Below are 14,414 nucleotides of genomic sequence, written 5' to 3'. Positions count from 1 at the left end.
GGGGGGGGGGGGGATTAGTTGGCGGTGACGCCGGAACCTGGGCGGGGCTAGTTGGCGGTGACGCCGGAAGTTGCGGCGGGGTTAGTTGGTGGTGACGCCGGTTGCGGGATGGCGGCGGCCGGGCGGGTCTCCCTCGTTTGGGCGCTGGGACTCCACGTTCCGGGACGTAGAGGCGGGTGGAGGCGACCGGTGAGGGGAACTTCCGGTCGGGGAGCCGCGTCCCCTGGGGCCTGGCGGGGTCCTGCTTCCTGCACTGAGCAGCCTGACCTGGCTCGACATTGCCTAGGGACAGGTGGCCAGGGCCCAGCCATGTCACAACTGCTCCACGCCCCGGCGACCGCCCACCGGCCGGGCCCGGCCCGTGCCTGCACCCCCCTCCCTTCCCGGCCGGGCCCGACTCCCGCCTGCGCGCCCCCAGACCCCGAGCAGCCTAGTGCCTTAACCGCCTGGTCATCTCATCTCTCTCTCTCTCTCTCTGTAGGTGCTCGCTGTCAGCCTTGCTCGCCGCTCATCATGCTGGGATCTCCCGGGTTCCTTGGCGGTGACTCGCCACCTGGTTACTGCACCTCCGGGAGACAAAGCGAAGACGGGCCCCTCGAAGCCCGGGGTAAGGAGGCCACGTTCCCAATGGCGGCCATAGCCATGTCCTTAATCTAAACTCAGAGGGGTTGCGGGCTAACGCCTAAAACTCCCTCATGTTCCTTGTGTGTAGGAAGAGTTGCCCTGCTCTCCTGGTCAAGGGGGAAGCTAGGGTGGGGAGGGTTCCTCTATGGCAGCCATAGCCGGAATTTCTTCCCTGTGTTGATAGTCTCTGTGCTGTGGTTGTATTTACAAAAGTACCTGGGTTTGGTTTTTGTGGATTGGTTCTTCAAACAGAATTGTGGTTGATCTTGGATACAGGTATTCTGTCATATCGCAAGAGCTGGGTTTTATTTCATAAATACATACTTAGTACTTTCCTATGTTTTACAAAAAAAATAGTTGAAGATGGTGAAGTTTAATTTTTATGGAATCTCTCTCCTAGTAGCCAGTTTCCTGGAAGTCCTTGGCATTCACATTTGCGATTGGTGGAGCTTTATTGGCAGGGATGAAATACCTCAAGAAAAAAAAGGAAGAAAGTATGTATATGTTACATCATCATCCCCAAACCTTTGTAATTCTCCCTCCAAGCCTTTATAGCTGTGCAGATAAAAAGATCTTGTGGCCATGTTAGCTGTGGTACTGCTACTCTGAAGGGTGACAACTAGGAGAGATTGATATGCTGATTTTAACAGACTGCCTATCAGTGTGCTGGACACCTCACAAAGACACAGGATGACAGCTCCCTGTCCAAAAGAGATTCTGGTCTAAATATACATGGAATGAGATGGAGCACAAGACTTTTGGCACATTGTCTTTTTTCTGTTCTGGCCTATTTTACCCACTTAGTTTTATTTTCCTTTTCCATTTGCTCTTTGATTGTCAGTTTGTATTTTTACCCCGTGTGTGCATATATACATATTTTATACCGTTATCTGTTTTCAGTTTATCCAGTATTTTACTTTTCCTACATTTGTTTTTATTTCTTTTTGCTCTTTTTAAGTCCTCTTTTAAAACTTGTAGTTTAAGTTGTTATATTGCACCTATTATTGTGGTATGTAAGCATTACACAAGATTAGAGTATAAAAGCCCAGAATCATAGAATATCAGGCTTGGAAGGGACCTCAGGAGGTCATCTAGTCCAACCCCCTGCTCAAAGCAGGACCACTCCCCAACTAAATCATCCCAGCCAGCGCTTTGTCAAGCCTGACCTTAGAGGTTTTTAAGGAAGGAGATTCCACCACCTCCCTAGGTAACCCATTCCAATGCTTCATCACCCTCCTAGTGAAAAAGTTTTTTCCTAATATCCAACCTAAATCTCCCCCACTGCAACTTGAGACCATTACTCCTTGTTCTGTTATCTGGTACCACTGAGAACAGTCTAGATCCATCCTCTTTGGACTCCCCTTTCAGGTAATTGAAAGCAGCTATCAAATCCCCCCTCATTCTTCTCTTCTGCAGACTAAACAATCCCAATTCCCTCAGCCTCTCCTCATAAGTCATGTGCTCCAGCCCCCTAATAATTTTTGTTGCCCTCCGCTGGACTCCTTCCAATTTTTCCACATCCTTCTTGCAGTGTGGGGCCCAAAACTGGACACAGTACTCCAGATGAGGCCTCACCAATGTCAAATAGAGGGGAATGATCATGTCCCTCAATTTGCTGCCAGTGCCCCTACTTATACAGCCCAAAATGCCATTAGCCTTCTTGGCAACTAGGGCACACTGTTGACTCATATCCAGCTTCTCGTCCACTGTAACCCCTAGGTTCTTTTCTGCAGAACTGCTTCCTAGTCATTAGGTCCCTAGACTGTAACAGTGAATGGGATTTTTCCATCCTAAGTTCAGGACTCTGCACTTGTCCTTATTGAACCTCATCAGGTTTCTTTTGGCCCAATCCTCTAATTTGTCTAGGTCCCTCTGTATCGTATCCCTACCCTCCAGCGTATCTACCACTGCTCCCAGTTTAGTGTCATCTGCAAACTTGCTGAGAGTGCAGTCCATGCCATCCTCCAGATCATTAATGAAGATATTGAACAAAACCGGCCCCAGGACCGACCCTTGGGGCACTTCACTTGATACTGGCTGCCAGCTAGGCATGCAGCCATTGATCACTACCCGTTGAGCCTGACCATCTAGCCAGTTTTCTATCCATCTTATAGTCTATTCATCCAGCCCATACCTCTTTAACTTGCTGGCAAGAATACTGTGGGAGACCATATCAAAAGCTTTGCTAAAGTCAAGAAATAACACATCCACTGCTTTCCCCTCATCCACAGACCCAGTTATCTCCTCATAGAAGGCAATTAGGTTAGTCAGGCATCACTTGTCCTTGGTGAATCCATGCTGACTGTTCCTGGTCACTTTCCTCTCCTCTAAGTGCCTCAGAATTGATTCCTTGAGGACCTGCTCCATGATTTTTCTAGGGACTGATGTGAGGCTGACTGGCCTGTAGTTCTCCGAATCCTCCTCCTTCCCTTTTTTAAAGATGGGGACTACATTATCCTTTTTCCAGTCATCTGGGACCTCACCTGATCGCCATGAGTTTGCAGAGCCATTGGCCATTATCTTTGAAATCACATCCGCCAACTCCTTTAGCACCCTCGGATGCAGCGCATCCGGACCCATGGACTTGTGCTCGTCCAGTTTTTCTAAATAGTCCCGAACCACTTTCTTCACAGAGGGCTGATCACCTCCTCCCCATACTGTGCCAGTGCAGCAGTCTGGGAGCTGACCTTGTTTGTGAAGACAGAGACAAAAAAATCATTGAGTACATTAGCTCTTTCCACATCCTCTGTCATTAGATTGCCTCCCTCATTCAGTAAGGGGCCCACCCTTTCCTTGACTTTCTTCTTGTTGCTAACATACCTGAAGAAACCCTTCTTGTTACTCTTAACATCTCTTGCTAGCTGCAACTGCAAGTGTGATTTGGCCTTCCTGATTTCACTCCTGCATGCCTGAGCAATATTTTTATACTCCGCCCTGGTCATTTGTCCAGTCTTCCACTTCTTATAAGCTTCTTTTTGCGTTTAAGATCAGCAAGGATTTCACTGTCAAGCCAAGCTGGTTGCCTGCCATATTTACTGTTCTTTCTACACATCGGAATGTTTTTTTCCTGCAACCTCAATAAGGATTATTTAAAATACAGCCAGCTCTCCTGGACTCCTTTCCCCCTCATGTTATTCTCCCAGGGGATCCTGCCCATCAGTTCCCTGAGGGAGTCAAAGTCTGCTTTTCTGAAGTCCATGGTCCGTATTCTGCGGCTCTCCTTTCTTCCTTGTGTCAGGATCCTGAACTCGACCATCTCATGGTCACTGCCTCCCAGGTTCCCCTCCACTTTTGTTTCCCCTACTAATTCTTCCCGGTTTGTGAGCAGCAGGTCTAGAAGAGCTCTGCCCCTAGTTGGTTCTTCCAGCACTTGCACCAGGAAATTGTCCCCTACACTTTCCAAAAACTTCCTGGATGAAAGTGTGTGTATGTCTGTTTCGCCAGGTTATGTGGAAGTATGTGTAAGACTTTTTAAGAGCTTAGATTCCCAATTCTGGTTTTAACCCCTGTATGCTTTTTTTAACCACTTACTGTTTAATGCTCTCTTTATAGTGAACACTTACCTAATTCTTTTCTCCTTGTCTTGATACTGAAACTCAGTTAGACCATGGCAGCACAGCAGTTTCCCTTCTTCCCTTAAGTCTCTAAAAGATGCCTGAATCTTAACTGCAGGCGTCCCATCTTAATTCATGTTTCTTGACTTCAGCATATGAGCTTCAGTGCCATCTTGATGATAAGCTCCTTTTGGAGCACAGTAGGATATCGTTTATATGGAAAATATCACAATGTAAAACTGTTCTGTTTACTGTAAAGTTGTCTTGTCCATGTTGGGCTTATATTTTGCAGTGGGCTTTGAAATTCAAGGTGTTACATTACTGTAGTCCTACTAGACATATTTGCCTTTGAGAGCCTTATGACTCAAACTGTCTTTGGTTTCTGGGATCTTTTGTCCTCTCGTGTGTGACACAGCTGGTAGTAACCTCCCATTGCTGTCTGGTTTCAGTGCTGGAGAAGGAGCAGAAGCGGGCTCTTGGGAAGCCGTTGCTGGGAGGCCCTTTCTCACTTGTGGATCACCAGGGACAGCCCAAGACCAACAAGGACTTCCTGGGCCAGTGGGTGTTAATCTACTTCGGCTTCACGCACTGCCCTGATATCTGTCCAGAGGAATTGGAGAAAATGATTCTAGCGGTGGATGAAATTGGTAAATGAATCTAGTCAGAATCCTAACTCTACTTAAAATAGGCTGTACTTCATGTAGTGAAATACTACAGTGCTTCTCCCAGCTTACTAAATGGCAATGGGACCAGCTCCTTAATGTATGTGAAAATTTCAGCCTTTTTAGGCTGTGTCTCTGCATTGCTTCACATTAAATGCAAAGTTATAGAAAACAAGGTCAAACTGGGCCTCATGCTTTGATCTTGGGGGAAGCCTCATATAAGGCATGCTCTGAGTCAGTGTTGGGTTCCTATAGTTTTTTGTACTTGGCACTACCCTTTGGGAATGTCCACGTGCAAAAATGCCGGGGAAGCAGCAATCGGTGTAACTTACCCCAACATCTTATGGGGCAATATCCGGGAGCTCCTGAATTGGCTGTACACATGCCTGTATGGTGCTGCAGCCCCCATTGTTCGGGTGAGGTGGCCCCTATAGAACTCTCGTGAATCTCACAAACATTCCTGTTACAATTTTACCAATAACATTCATTTAAGAGGAGGTACTGTCAATAGGTGAAAGGTCCTGTGGCAATCCTTGTCCTGCAGAGCGAAGATCTTTATCTCCAATACTCTGCATGCTCAAAACTTCCTTTCAGACAAAAAGGTTCTGCGATGGATGCTCTCTTTTACAGTCTTTAATATTTCTTGGGTACAGAAGAAGTCTAGCAGAATGTTTAAAATCTTAGTTACTTGCCCCTGTGTGGCACTCCCAGCACCAATGAAGTTGAGCCACTTGATAGGGCGTGATTGTAGATGGCAGGCTGAGCGAGGTCCACATCTGCTTCTTGAGGAGGGAGATTTGGGCCCTCCAGCAGCACCTTGAATAAAGGAGGAAAAGCATGGATAGAAACTACTGGCAGGATGGAGCCTTTCCTAGCAGGAAAGAAACTAATGTGCTCTGGTCAAAGGGGTGAGGGAAGGAGGAGGGCAGAAAGGTGAGTCCAGCTCTGTTGTGACAATGGGGATGGCTGAAAGATGGCCTCTGGGCCAGGTGGGTTGTAGGTTCTGTTGACGATGGGTTCTGTAAGCTTCTCCAGAAGCAAACCTAATATGTTAAGGAGAAGCAGATAACCCTTTCCCCTCTAGGAATGTGCAATGTTGCAGCAGCAAGTAGCTTTTGCTGCTACTTGTACTACTGCTGCAGGAGGAGCCTTCCCTCATGTCTCAGTGATGTGGCATTGCTCCCTCGGAAGGAGGCGGTAGCAGGATAGATAGTATTTTCCATTTCACTATCTCCTTTCAACAGGGAGAAGTGGTTATTATTTCTCAAGCTGCCTGATCTTGGTTATAATCTGCATTTCTTGCACCTCAATTGGCCTATCAGACCTGGTAAATAGAAGTAGGATCTCCAAGTGAGGAGAAGGGACCCCCAGGGCAGACACAAGGGTTTGGAGAACTCCATTTTATCTCATTGCACTTGTTCCCTGGCCTTTAAAAAAGTTCATTAGATGTTATATAACCTGCCCAATATCATTCCGAAGTGGTCATCATTTCAGTCTGTGCCAAAAAGGGCCCCTTATACTCACTGTGTATTATGAGTTTGGCTATAGCCTCATTATATGGGAGATGAGCTGTGGCATTGGGCCTGCTGAGAGCAATATTAACTGTTAATCTTTTTGTGGTGACAGACAAGATCCCATCTCTGCCAAATGTGACCCCACTCTTCATTACCATCGACCCAGAGAGGGACACTGGAGAAGCCGTTGCCAGATACGTTAAAGGTACCATTTGCCTTTCTCTTCCTTGCACTGTGTAGCTGTTCTGTACTCGTTGCTTTCTTTTGTGATTAAAATGATGGCTGGGCTCTACCAAAGCTGGTTCTGGGTGGCAGGAACCTTAGCATGGCTAATGTGTTGCATTTCTGTTTAGAGTTTTCTCCCAAACTGATTGGACTGACTGGTACCAAAGAGCAGATTGAGCAGGTGTCCAGAGCCTATCGTGTGTATTACAGCTCCGGCCCCAAGGATGAAGACAATGACTACATAGTAAGTAAAAGCAGGGCCTGTGCCCGAGTGCTCTATTATTCACAGATTCATTCACTGATTTTTAAAGCCAGAAGAGATCATTCTGATAATCTAATCTAAGATCCTGCATAACAAATGCCTATTTATATTTATTGCTACTACTAAATGTTTACATTAGGGGAATTAACCCCAAAGACCTAAACTGGGACCATGGCACCATTATGCTGGATATGGTACAAACACAGATAATGGGTATGTATACACAGCAAAGAAAAACCCACGGCTGGCCCATGCCAGCCAACTCAGGCTTGCAGGGCTTGGGCTGCAGGGCTATTTAATTGCTGTGTAGATTAGGACCCTGCAGGGTGGGTGGGTCTCAGAGAGCCCAAGCCTGGAAGTCTGCACAGCAGTGAAACAGCCCTGCAGCCTAAGTCCCATGTATCTGAGTCAGCTGGCACGGGCCAGCTGTGGTTTTTTCTTTGCTGTGTAGACTTACCCAAAGAGGCATTTTCTGCTCCAGTGAGCTCATGTTCTAAAGGAGGCACACAAACGGTGGGCATGGGGAATAACATACAACTCATGGTTATGAATTTACATGAATTTTATTCCAAGTTGTATTGTTTTGGTCTCGCTTTTAAGTGGAAGTGGAGGTAGGGTGAGGGGGAATGGCAGGAGTTGGGAATTAAAGGAGTAGGAAGAGGGATGGTCAGCTCATCACTGCCTAGCTATGATCAACTGGCAGGGTTTTGTAGATGGAGGTGGGATTTGAAGGACGATAAGTCAGTGTCTACAGTCAATAGGAAACTTTCTGCATGTGTAAATTGCAGCATGGGAGAAAATGTGGAGCTGTTTAAGGATTGGTGCACAGTAAAGCCTGGGATCGTTGGCATTGTGAAGGGGAGGATTGACACCACAAGTGACTAAATTAGGTAGGTGGGGCAGGGTAGTACTGTGAAAGATCTTAGAGGTGAAGACAAAATTCTTGTGTTTGTGGAAGTATGGGGAACCAATGTTGGACTCAGCAAGGGGTGAGGTAGTTCAAGTGATGAGCCAGGAAGAAGAGTTTTGCAACAGTGTTTTGAATGGATTTGAGGCATGTGAGATTGCAGTAGTTAAGACCAGAGAAGAGGAGATTATAGTAGTCAAGATACTAAATAAGGGCTTGGATGAGTTTCATCAATATTGGCTAAGGGAAAAGGGTGGATCTAAGGGATGTATGGGAAGAATAAGCAAGCTTTAGAGATGGCCTGAATACAGAGAAGTCAAAGACGACACCCAGGTTATAGGCCTGAGTAACTTGAAGGAAGGTGGTGGTGTCCTCAGTTGTAGTGGTGGGAAGGGGAGGTGGCAGATCAAGAGTTTGGTTTTGTGTGCTGAGTTTAAATTGGCAGCTGGATATCCACAAAGATATCAGTTACTGAGATATGGTATTGAAAGGAGGCGGAGAGCTTCCCCACCGAGAGGTAGATGATTTAAGGTTGTGCTTGCAGATAAGAGCATGTAGAGCAGAGGTGGGCAAACTACTGCCCGCAGGCTACATCTGGCCTGTGGGACCGTCCTGCCCGGCCCTTGAGCTTCTGGCTGGGGAGGCTAGGCCCTGGCCCCTCCCCCGCAGCTTCAGCTCGCCGTGGGCTGCGAGCTGGTGCGGGGCAGTGCAGCTGTGAGAGCTGCCGGGTGTAGTGCATTAAATTGCTCCCCATAGGAATGTGCTACTTATGGAGCACCAGGATTGGCAGCCGTAAGTAGTATACCATAAGTAGCATATTTCAATGGGGAGCAATTTAATACACTACACCCCGGCCCTCCATACAGTTTAAATTCTAAATAAATTAATGGAGATATCCTATCTCCTAGAACTGGAAGGGACCTTGAAAGGTCATCGAGTCCAGCCCCCTGCCTTCACTAGCAGGATCAAGTACTGATTTTGCCCCAGAACCCTAAGTGGTCCCCTCAAGGATTGAACTTACAACCCTGGGTTTAGCAGGCCAATACTCAAACCACTGAACTATCCCTCCTGCCCAGTTTCAGACCTTGATGTGGCCCCCAGGCCAAAAGGTTTGCTCATCCCTGATATAGAGGCAGTGAGAGAAGAGTGGGCCAAGTACAATGACTGGGGGTGAGGGGATGCACTGAATGAGATACTGAAGGAGTGATCAGAGAAGTAGGAGGGAAACCATGAGAAGATGGTGCGAGTGCAGAGCTGGATTTCAAGAAATAGGAAGTGTTGTCAGTAGCCAAGGGGAAGAGGGAGTAGTAGCCGCGAGACCTGACCAGGATGAAGTCACTAGGGGTATGTCTACACAGCAATGCAAGGCTATGCAGGGGTTCTCAAACCTCATTGCACCGCAACCCCCTTCTGACAACAAAAACTACTACATGACCCCGGGATGGCTTTGGTCCTGGGCCCCAGCAAATCTGACACCAACCCTAGTGACCCCATTAAAACAGGGTTGCAGCCCACTTTTGGTGCCTGATGCATAATTTAAGAACCACTGGGTTAGTGGGACTTGAGTCAGCTGAACTGTGTCAGGGAACCCTGGGCTTGAGCGTCTACACTGCATTTTAACCCTAGGTTAAGGATTTTCCAGCCTGTGTTCAAACCTAGGGCTCTGGAATCCACACTGCAGTGCACAGACCTGAGTCAAAGTAACCCTAACCCAGAGTGCCTAGCATCCGCCCCCCCCTTCCCCCCCCCCCCCCCCTCCCACCCCCCCCGGTCGGCACTTGAGCATGTGTTGCACAGTGGGAAAACATTAGTGACCACCCTTTTTCCTAACTGACGGTGCTGTTGATGGGACTTGGGTCAATAAGGAGTACATAAACTGCATAATTAGTTCCTTTGGTGGCTGTGTCAGTAGAAAGCTTTATACTGAACTCTACCATCTAATTTGAGAATTGGGCTCTTTCCCTCTACGCTGAGTCACATTGGCAGGAAAATGCCCATGTGCACCTGTTACGAGGATAATTAGGACATCAGTCTCCAGGGCTGCCAAACTATTAAAATGAAACTTTGCAACTTTTAATTTTTAAAATGGACTGTTCAATGAAAGTGTTTTTGGTTAGTTGGCTATGAAGGGTATCCCCAGGACTTGGGATGGACTGTGCTCCAGCACTCCCCAGGAATCGCTTATCCCTGCCCCAGCCGTACCCCCGGGAGGCAGGGATAAGGGATCCCTGGGAGGCTGTGGGGAAGTTTTGGGGCTGGCTCCCACTCACCACCTTACAGTGCACACTGGCTAGGCTTCTCTGAACACGCAGCCCCCGTGAGGGCAGGAGGGCCCGGGAGCAAGAGACAGAGAGCAGAGCGGGACCAAGCGGCTGCCCTGCAGGGAGCAGGAGCAGTTGAGGTGTTAGGGGTCATCCCTTCTATCACCATGCTGAGCCAGGAGCTCTGCTGCTCCCCCTCCCTGCATGGCAGCTGCTTAGTCCCCTTTCTGCTCTCTGCCCCGCCCTGCCCTGGGGCTGCATGTGCAGGGGTGCCCGGGCAGTGTGCACCAAAATCTGGCTCTGCTCTTGTCACCAGGAAGCAGGTCTCTTTGTAAAAAGCTTGTTTTGATCAGTTTCCATTGAAAACTCTGCAAGATCTCTGGTAGTGTGTGTGCAGACTTGTGGTGGTCAGCAGACAATAGGTTAACACTGATCTGAGCTGCTGGGTGCAAGCTGTTTGCAAAAGGAGATGTGGCTTCCGTTTGCAATAGAGTGCAATAGACAGCACCACAGATTGTGGGCATAGAGAGGACTAAGGAAGTTGCCCCAAGGAACTCTGAGATACATCTGGAAGACTTCTGGGGCTGTGTGCACACAGAAAAGCAATAAGGCTCGGACCCTAGATCCCAGTTTAACACTGGCTTGGACCCTGCAATTCTGCAAAGTCCTGGGACCTCAGGTTTGAGCCCTGGGTTAACACAATTGGTGTGTGGACGCAAGGGGTATTAGGCTTGAGCTTAGTCTCAAGCCTAGGCTTACATTCTGTGTGGACATATGCTAGATATGGGGGCAAGAGCAATTTCAAAGAGCTCTTCTTCAGAGCTGTAAGGTAGCAGAGGGATGTCTACACTGCAGTGTAAACCCAGAGTTAGTAGAAATTGAGTCAGCTGACCTGTGTTAGGAAACCCTGGACTTGAGCATCTACATTTTTTTTAACCTTACCTGAAGATTGTTTTCTAACCCATGCTTGAACCTATGGCTCTGGAGTCCACAGTGCAGCGTGCAGACCCAAGTCAAAGTAACCATATACGAGTCCCTAGAAGCACCATTCTCTCCCCCCGACCCTGCTCAAATGTGGCTGTTCTAGCCCCAGGACTGTGGGAAAACTTTACTGCCTGCCTTGCAAGTTACAGGTAGTTTGAAGCAGCTTGTTTTGCAAAAAGCTTGATCAGTTTGCTCTCCATTGCAAACCCAGGAAGCTCTCATGATAGTGTGCTTGCAGATCGGTGATCGGAAGAAAATGGGTTGATGCTCCCCTGAGCTGCTGCCCTTTGCAAAGGGTTAGTGGCTTCTGTTTTCAATAGAGTGGATTGCAGATTGTTGGGATAGAGAGGGCTAAGGAAGTTGTCCCATGGAATTGTCATGAATTTAAGTTCCCAGGCTCATCTTTTGAAGGTGTTGTACAGGTCTCCTTTGAGGACAAGTACTGAAAGATCCAATATGGAGTAATCACTTTGTGAAAAGTGTCTGATGTGGTGGTTTTGTCTTTTAGCTTTTTTTGTGTAAGTTCATTCTAGAGTGTAATGATTGTCTGGTTTCACCCACACTTCAAACCCTTCATGCATAACAGCCTAACCCCCAATTATCCACTTCATTTCAAGTTACGTGGCCTCCTGCTTAACAATCTGTCCCAACCTGTGTGTAGCTCAGATACTCTTCTTCCTTCCCCAGACTCAAAGAGCTCAGTGTAGCTCAGAAGCTTGCAACTTCCACCAACAGAAGTTGGTCCAATAAAAGATACTGCATCACACACCTTGTGTCTCTAATATCCTGCGATTAACATGGCTACAACACTGCATACACTTTTCTTTGTTAACACTGAAGCAGTTTTGTTTTGAATTTTCAAAGATTTTATGCAGCTATGAGAAGTTTTTAATAAAAATACAATTTGTCTGTGATACTGCTAACACTTATGTGCATGTCTAACTTCAAGCACATGAGTAGCCCCACTGAAGTCCGTGGAGCTGCTCACGTAAATCAAATTAGGTACCCTCGTAAGTGTTTGCAGGATCATGGCCTTAGTTTTCAATTCTACTTTTGCCCATAGCAATCTTGTAAAGGTCAGAGAAGAGACCCTACCAGGAGAGTGATATTTAAACATTTATAACTGAGTTAGTTATGCATTTAAGTTTTAAATTGCAATAGCACATTTTAAAGACTTTTTTTTTGTAAAATTTCAGTCTGATTTACATGAGTGAACTTAAAAAAAAAAAAAAAAAAAAAAAAAAAAAAAAAAGGAAAAAAAGAAACCATTTTATATTGCCTTGATTTAAACCTTTCCACCCTGCTTGAAAGGCAGTTGAAGCTTCTTTGAATGCTAGCACAGTGTAGCCAGCAGAGGGAGCCCCATAGCTGGGTACTTATGCCTTTCCCAGTACACACAGGGCCTTCTCTCCATAGCTCACTTTTCTCAGTAATGTTATTGCTCTCACTATCTGCTCTGAGAGTGAATTTGGTTTATTGCAGCGTCCCCACACCATATCCCTTTCTTTTACATCAGGCGAAGGTCTGGATCAGAGTGCCTGTTTCACTGCAGGAGCCGGGGTTGTCGGACAGCAAGGAGTGAGAGGGTCTCGCAAACATTGAGCTCTGAGATGTTAGGCCAGCAGGGGCAGGAAGAACTTCTCCTCTTAATCCGGGCATCAGAAGAGCTGGGAGGAGGGAAAAGTTAGGGGGAAAACAGGTCAAGCCTCATTTTCTCATTCCATCTTGTCCTCTGTACTTACCCTGCTTGAAGACTGGAACGGGGGGAGCTGCCTACAGCTCCTGCAAGGCTCTCCTATTTGCAGTGCCTCTTCACCCTATCTGTTTACAGCTTGTTCTCGAATTTCCTCCTGCTTGGCCCATTTCTAGTCTGTAACTAGAGTCTGTTCTTCTTGGTAAATCTCCAGTCAGAGATAATCGGATTGAAAGGCTAATCAGGGCACTAACCCTTACTGCCCTCTGAGTGACACTCAGGACCTGCAGCACAAATTTGCTCTCTGCTGTCTTACAGGTGGATCACACAATTATCATGTACCTCATTGGGCCAGATGGAGACTTTGTGGACTACTATGGCCAGAATAAGAAGAATTCTGAGATTGCCACTTCTATTGCTGCACACATGAGACAGTATAAGCCCAGCTAAAATACAAGATCTGCAAAGAACGGTGCAAAGTCAAACTGTAAGGCAGGCTCCAATAGGACTGACATGTCTTTGCTTTCAACTGCACTGAACTTATAAGACTGTGTCCTTATTTTACATATTTCCTCTCCATATGAGAAAGGTACATTGTGTTTATTTCTGTGAAATGTAGCTGCTTATCAGAAATTTGTACATAACCTTTCCCATTGGGTGTATTTGGCAGCAATAACCATGCTGCAGAACAAGGAACTCGTTTGAGACACTTATGGAACACGGGAGCAAAGAATTTAAAATTTTTACAAAACTATTTGTTGATGAAGGTACCTCTACATCAGTTATGCGCTCACTTTTGGGAAGAGATAAGTGAGAACTACTCTCTGGAGGAAAGGCTGTTCTCTGATGTGAGTTGCGGAGACTTTGGCATCCCAAAGGGCTCTTTCCCCCCCCCACCCCTTTCCTGCAGTGCCTTTCACTCTTGTACAGACACTTGTAATGTTCTGTCTACAGTAACGAGCCTTAATAGCACTCCTACCCTGTGGTTTACTGCAGAGCACTGAAGGCACATCCTCTTCCACTTGTGGGATGAGCCCTGTACAATGACTGAGTATCTTTGGGCTCAAGCCCAGGGATGCAGCATCACTTCCAGGCAAGGTTTCCAATGTCCTAATGTAAAATGGTGTTACTCTTACTAGTAATGAAATAGGTTATGAGTTGGGGATGGACTTTCTTCTGGTGTAACCAGCTGCCTGCAGCTTTTTAGTCTGACAGTTATGAAGCACTGAATAATGGAGTGGAGGAATGATCAGCGATTGGTGTATGTGCCCAAGGCTATTGATCAGGTAAAATGTGTGCAATGCTCTGATTGTAAAATAAAGGAATGACTCTTATGTTGCATGCAGTTGATTTTTGTGGACCTCACAGCGGCTATCAAATCTGAATACCACCTTCAAAGGGAGCAGAATGAGTGTTGCATATATCCAGTGCAGCACACTGAGCACAGAGAATGCAACGACTTCTCACCGTGCTTTGACAGTTGCCTTGAATAGGCTAAAATCCATATTTAAATGGGCATGTGAACAGTCCTGGTCAGAAGTGCACAGTGTAGCCTTATGGGTAGTAGAGTGGCAATGTGTTCCTTGTCACTGGCACATTCACAGCAGAGAGGCTTCTCAACTTGGCAGTCTAAAGCTGTCTTGTACAGTTACTGTGTTTTAAAGAGCCTGAGAACTATTTGCCAAGCCTTATCAAGATTTGTGTATGATCCAGCCAACTGCTCTGAGG

At 46.8% G+C, this 14,414-nt stretch overlaps 1 protein-coding gene across 1 annotated transcript; it reads left to right on the top strand.

The window, feature by feature from the left end:
- Positions 1-68: 68 nt before the first annotated feature.
- Positions 69-14,027, top strand: LOC117887306 (protein SCO1 homolog, mitochondrial). The gene is made up of 7 exons (XM_034789768.1): positions 69-189; positions 482-607; positions 1,028-1,118; positions 4,628-4,825; positions 6,467-6,559; positions 6,708-6,823; positions 13,005-14,027. Exons 1-7 carry the CDS (start codon positions 109-111, stop codon positions 13,134-13,136), a joined length of 837 nt encoding a protein of 278 aa, XP_034645659.1. The 5' UTR covers positions 69-108; the 3' UTR covers positions 13,137-14,027.
- The last annotated feature ends 387 nt before the right edge of the window (positions 14,028-14,414 follow it).

Source organism: Trachemys scripta, chromosome 14 (assembly GCF_013100865.1).
Source record: "Trachemys scripta elegans isolate TJP31775 chromosome 14, CAS_Tse_1.0, whole genome shotgun sequence".
In the NCBI taxonomy this organism is placed as follows: domain Eukaryota; kingdom Metazoa; phylum Chordata; order Testudines; family Emydidae; genus Trachemys; species Trachemys scripta.
The sequence above is the reverse complement of the archived record's forward strand: the minus strand, read 5'-3'. Positions and strand labels throughout refer to the sequence as shown.

What these genes read in the sequence shown, in the direction of transcription:
- LOC117887306 (XM_034789768.1), top strand. Translation starts at nt 109, where the DNA reads ATGGCGGCGGCCGGGCGGGTCTCCCTCGTTTGGGCGCTGGGACTCCAC. An exon ending in GAGGCGGGTGGAGGCGACCG is followed by an intron (nt 190 to 481) that starts GTGAGGGGAACT and finishes CTCTCTCTGTAG; the next exon opens with GTGCTCGCTGTCAGCCTTGC. An exon ending in CGGGCCCCTCGAAGCCCGGG is followed by an intron (nt 608 to 1,027) that starts GTAAGGAGGCCA and finishes CTCTCCTAGTAG; the next exon opens with CCAGTTTCCTGGAAGTCCTT.